We start from the raw sequence: 4,885 nt of genomic DNA, 5'->3' as shown, positions 1-4,885 counted from the left end.
GACACTGGCCTGAAACATCTGAACGTGAACTCCGAGAAGCCGTCGAGAAAATGCAGCCCACCCCAGAGGGCCATTCTCTAACTCTGTTTTTATCCTACAAATAACTGTAAGGACCCTACATACGAACAGCACATCTAATCGTGGCCACTATTTATTTAAAATTGCCAAAGACTCAGGGTTCTAGAGGACAGTCTGATGACAAGACCGAAATGTGACGTTTTATGAGGAAACTTAGCGTCACCAAGAGAGCACTGTGTGGCGAGCCCCGGGGAGACACGGCCAGCCGGCAGGACGGGGTGTGGGGCACAGACGCCCGCCCCTCTGCAGCCACCAGCTTAACAAAGCCTGAGGGTGGGTGGACCAGGCAGAGAGCTGGGGGACAGTGGAAGGCAACGGAGGGACACCCAGCAGGTGGTGACTTCAGGGATAGCGGGGGGCTGCTCCAGCGGGGGGCGCACACTGCTTTCCCCAGGACTGGCATCCGCCCTCGAAGCCCCTGCCACCCTTCCCGGCGCCCCGGACCTCAGCGTCTGTCTTGGTCTGGGGTGCAACCACAGTGCAAACGCCAGGGGACCCGTCCTGACCCCTGACCCCCGGGACCCGTCCTGACCCCCACGCCAGCACCCCCGCTCTGACCCCCGCACTCTGGGGGGCGCGGCTCCGCGTTTGCTCCCAGAACTCAAGCGGGCTTCAGCTGTCCCGGGGGCAGCGTCCTGCCTCCCTCGGCCGTGAAGGGAGCCGCCCCCGAGGGAAGGGAAGTCGAGCATTCGCCGCCTTCTTCGCAGGCAGAGGGGGGTCGGTGTTTGAAAGTGGGTCACTCTCTAAGCGGACGAGTCGAGCCAGCAGTGCTTGTGCAGGGGCTCGAACACTGGCGCTGGCAGAAGTGACCAGGGGACCCGTGTGCAGTGGGAGGGGGCCGCCCGCGACTCACCGAGGACGGTCACCCGGGTCTCCTCCGTGACGCTGTCCAGGGCGGTCTGTGCTGAACAGGCGTAGACGCCCTCGTCCTCTACAGTGACGTTGGACACGGTCAGGTTAGCTCCGTCCACGGTTACCCTGCAGGGGAGAAGCCGGCCGTGACGAGGACAGACACAGCCACGCGAAACAAACTCCTGCCAGAAACGCGTGTCCCCATCCAGCGCCATCGGGGAACGACAATAATAATGATAATGATAATAATGATAGTAATGGTGATGATGGTGACGATGACGACGACGAGCACTTCGCGTGATGTGCGTTCCCTCCGAGGACGCCCCAGCTGGACGCTGAGGCCAAAGCACCGCCCACCGTGCCCGCGTCCGCTTCTGGTTGTTTCCGGCGACGCCTGGGTCAGTGACGACGGCCCGTGTCACCGGGTGTCCGGAGAGTGCACGGAACCAGCAGCGTCTGGGCCACACCCGGATGGCCCTCGTCCAGACGTCTCGGGAGCCGTCACCGGGGTCGCAGGCAGCGTCCCGGGTGGCCCGCCAGCGTCCCCGAGCGCGTGCCTGGGGTGCAGCCGAGGACCTGCTTCCTCCCCGTGTCCCTCCGCACCGGCTGCACAGGGCGGGGTCTGCTCACGGGGACGCGGGCGTCCGTGACACTAGGTGGCAGAGACTAGCACTCTTTTCTTTTTTTTGCCAATCACTTGGAAGTAGCTTTTATCATTCGCTCCATTTTTGCTGATTTTCAGCCTAGCTCACTACACGAAAACATTTTCTGCGAACGACAGCTTCTGCGGGGCCCGTGTGACGTTAACCTAACTGCGCGCGTGGCCGTGTTAGTGCGGTGCCACCGGATTCCAGACACGTTGCCGCTGAGAGAAACAGCGTCCTGTGCGGAGGCAGAGGGACCCTCCGTAAGTGGCGTCTGAACGTGACGCCGAGGAGCCGGACTGTGGGAGGCGCTGCGGGCTGCGGTGACACGGCTTCCTCGTTCACGGCCACAGCGGCCGGCTGCACAGCCCGAGGCGCAGGCCCGAGCCACGTGCCCGTTCACGTGACCGGCGACCCCGGGGCCCCGCATCGGGGCGCACGCCAACCGTCCCCACAGGGTCGGCCAGCTCCTCACACAGGGCGGGTCCTCGGTGTGGGGCTGACGTCGGCCACCGCGGGAACGTACCGAGATGTCACGTCCCGGCCCCGTCCAGGCCCCAAACCAGCGCTGTGGACGTGGGACGGAGCCGCTGCGTCGAACGCGAGCCGAGGGCGTCTGGCGCACGTCAACCCCAACGCGTGTGGGGGACGAGGACGCACTGGGACGCGTCCTCAGCGCCCAAGACAGCCCAGCACTCGTCCCTGACGCCGGGCTCGCGGCTCGTGACCGGTCTCTGCCCGGGGCGCCGTCACGCGCCCATTCGGCGGTGCGTCAGGTGGGTCCTCCTCACGAGCCACCTGCCACCTGTTCTCTGGCTCTGTCCCCAGCCCCCCACCCTTCCCCTCCCTGTGCTCGGCTGGTGACCCCAAGACGCCCGCCGTCACCGCACGTGCCTCGCGGCCTTTGCCGCCACGTCCGCCCGGGTCCGGAGGCCTCTCCCCATGTCTCCCCGAGCGTCTGCGCCGTGGCCACGTCCCACCGGAGGCTCAGTGACGGGCCACTTGTCCTCAGAGGCCTGAGCTTCAGGCTCCCTCCCCCAGTGGGACATGCGGAGTCTAAGTCACCTCATCTGAAAACGGGGTGGCGGCGTGTCCTTTGTCCTTGGGAGCAGCAGACACGTGAAGCAGGTGACGAGTTTTGCATGCGGAGCCCGGCGGGCCTGCGCTCAGGGGCAGCCCATGTGACATCGATGGCCCTGGCGTCCATGCTGGGTCACACGGAGCCGTCTGTCACGGCATAGCGTGATGCCCCCAACGCCAACCCCCCCATCCTCGTGGCCCCTGCCGAACGGAACGCTTTGTCACCTCCGCGTCCCCTGCTCCCCCTTCTGGCCTTCCTTGATGACGAGGACGGAGCTCTCCCCCGGGCTCCCCGCCCCCCCACATCTCACACCCTCCTCTTCAAACCACGAAACCCCCCGTTCTGGCCCCACAGTCTCTCCCACGGGACTGCGCCCTTGCTCTGCCCGTGGTCACCAACGGTCCCCGTCACGCTTGTGCACATGTGGCAAACGGTTTCCCATCACGTCCGTCCTCCACTGCGTTTTTCCTGACAGTCGGGTCTGACTCACAGCCGCGGGTGGGTCAAACACCCGCAGGAGCCCCCTGGGGTGTCCCGGCCCTCGGTTTCCGTGAGGTTGACGGGGAGGTGTGCAGGAGCCATGACGGGGGGACGGCATCCAGGGGCAGAGGTGCAACGGTCAGGGGGACCCCCCTCCACACGACAGGGAACGGGGGGAGCGCAGGAGGAACCGTCACGTTACCCTCCGTATGCCCCTCGATCAGAAATCTGCCGTCTTCTGGGTAAAAGCTGCTGGTCGTCAGCGGGGGATGTGGGCACGGGGACCGGGAGCGTCAGCAGAAGGACTTGGCGACGCCCTCCCTGCCCCTGCCCGTCGCTCCCGCCTCCCCCACCCCAAGACCTCTGCTGCCCCTCCCCCCATTCCTTGTGGACCGAGAACTGGAAAAACATCCGTGTCACTTGCGGGGTCACGAAGGCAGCCAGAGGCACATCCGAGTGTCACCCAAGACTCCTACGGGAACTACGAAGCTGGGCCGCACAGGGTGCATCCCCCACAAGGCGCAGGTCTGCGAGTCTCTTCGTGGCTGGAGCTCCGAAGTCACACGGAAGTCCCCAGGACAGCAGTGACAAAGAGGGCGAGTGAGCAGCGAGCGGAGACACGGAGGTCTCACCCGGGGCCGACGACGTCTGCTGTGACGTGTGGCCTTCGAGGGGGCGACAGGGACTGTCCTCGCTCGGGGGCTGGTGGTGGCGTGTGCGCGGCCTGTCTGCCGGCTACACGTACGGGGGAGGGACGGGCGGGAGCGAGGACGAGCCACGGCAGGGCCGGCGCTCTGCGTGAGGTGGCAGTGCACACGCGCGCACACACACACACAGACACACGCGTGTGCGAGCAGAGGCCAAGCAGGGAACAGAAACGACACGGGGAAACGAGCCACACGCAGGGCTGAGGAACGCGCGTCGGAGGCCGGGCCGGTCCGAGCGCTGTCTCCGAGCCTGACGTGTCCACGCGTGAGACCTCACGACGGAAAAGCACGTACGTTTTCTAACCAAACTACGTTATAAAATGTAACTTAAGCCGCTTGCCCAAGGCCACGGGGACAGCAGTGGGACCAGAGCCCGGGCCCAGCGCCCGGCCCCTGCTCCACGCTGCCGCCGCCCCAGCTGAGGCCTGGGGTTCGATCCTCCCGCCTGACGAGACACAAAGCACAGCTGTGTCTGTAACCCCGCTGGGTGCTGCTGGGGGAGACGCGCTGACCCCGCCCCGCGTGCGGCCAGAGGTCACGCCGGCCAGCAGCATGCGACGGCCCTCGGTCCTGCCCGCGCTTAACGCCTCGCGCTGGTCACTCGCGCTCCTTCCACGTGTCCTGCGTCCTTCTGCAGAGGATGGAGGAGGCTGGAGGGCGCGGACTCGCAGCCAACACGCAGCCCTCGGACATGCAGCCCGTGACACGCAGCCCACGACACGCAGCCCACGGACACGCAGCCCACGGACATGCAGCCCTCGGACACGCAGCCAGCGACACGCAGCCTGCGACACGCAGCCCGTGACACGCAACCAGTGGACACGCACTGCCGCGGCTCTCCCGTGGGGTCTCCAGCGTGGTCCAGACCCTGCCCGGGACGCAGATGCAGGGCCGGGTGTGGCTGGCAGGGGCAGCCGCGGTTTCCGGACGCCCGCGTCACACCCGAGTGCCCTGTGACTGAGAACCCGGCGGTCCACGAGCGGCCCCTCTCGGCCCCTCCCCCCAGCCCGTCCAATGAGTCTGTGAGCCCCCTGGATACGCAC

General features: G+C 66.2%; 1 protein-coding gene across 1 annotated transcript in view; it reads right to left on the bottom strand.

The window, feature by feature from the left end:
- The window catches only part of CHL1 (cell adhesion molecule L1 like), a 68,342-nt gene that overhangs the window by 18,183 nt on the left and 45,274 nt on the right, over window positions 1–4,885 (bottom strand). The window contains exon 10 of the mRNA XM_011383845.1: window positions 932–1,056. Coding sequence (XP_011382147.1) covers window positions 932–1,056 — 125 coding nt within the window. The remainder of the gene's footprint in view (window positions 1–931; window positions 1,057–4,885) is intronic.

Source organism: Pteropus vampyrus, unplaced genomic scaffold (assembly GCF_000151845.1).
Source record: "Pteropus vampyrus isolate Shadow unplaced genomic scaffold, Pvam_2.0 Scaffold546, whole genome shotgun sequence".
Lineage (NCBI taxonomy): Eukaryota > Metazoa > Chordata > Mammalia > Chiroptera > Pteropodidae > Pteropus > Pteropus vampyrus.
This window is presented reverse-complemented; position numbering and strand designations above follow the sequence as displayed.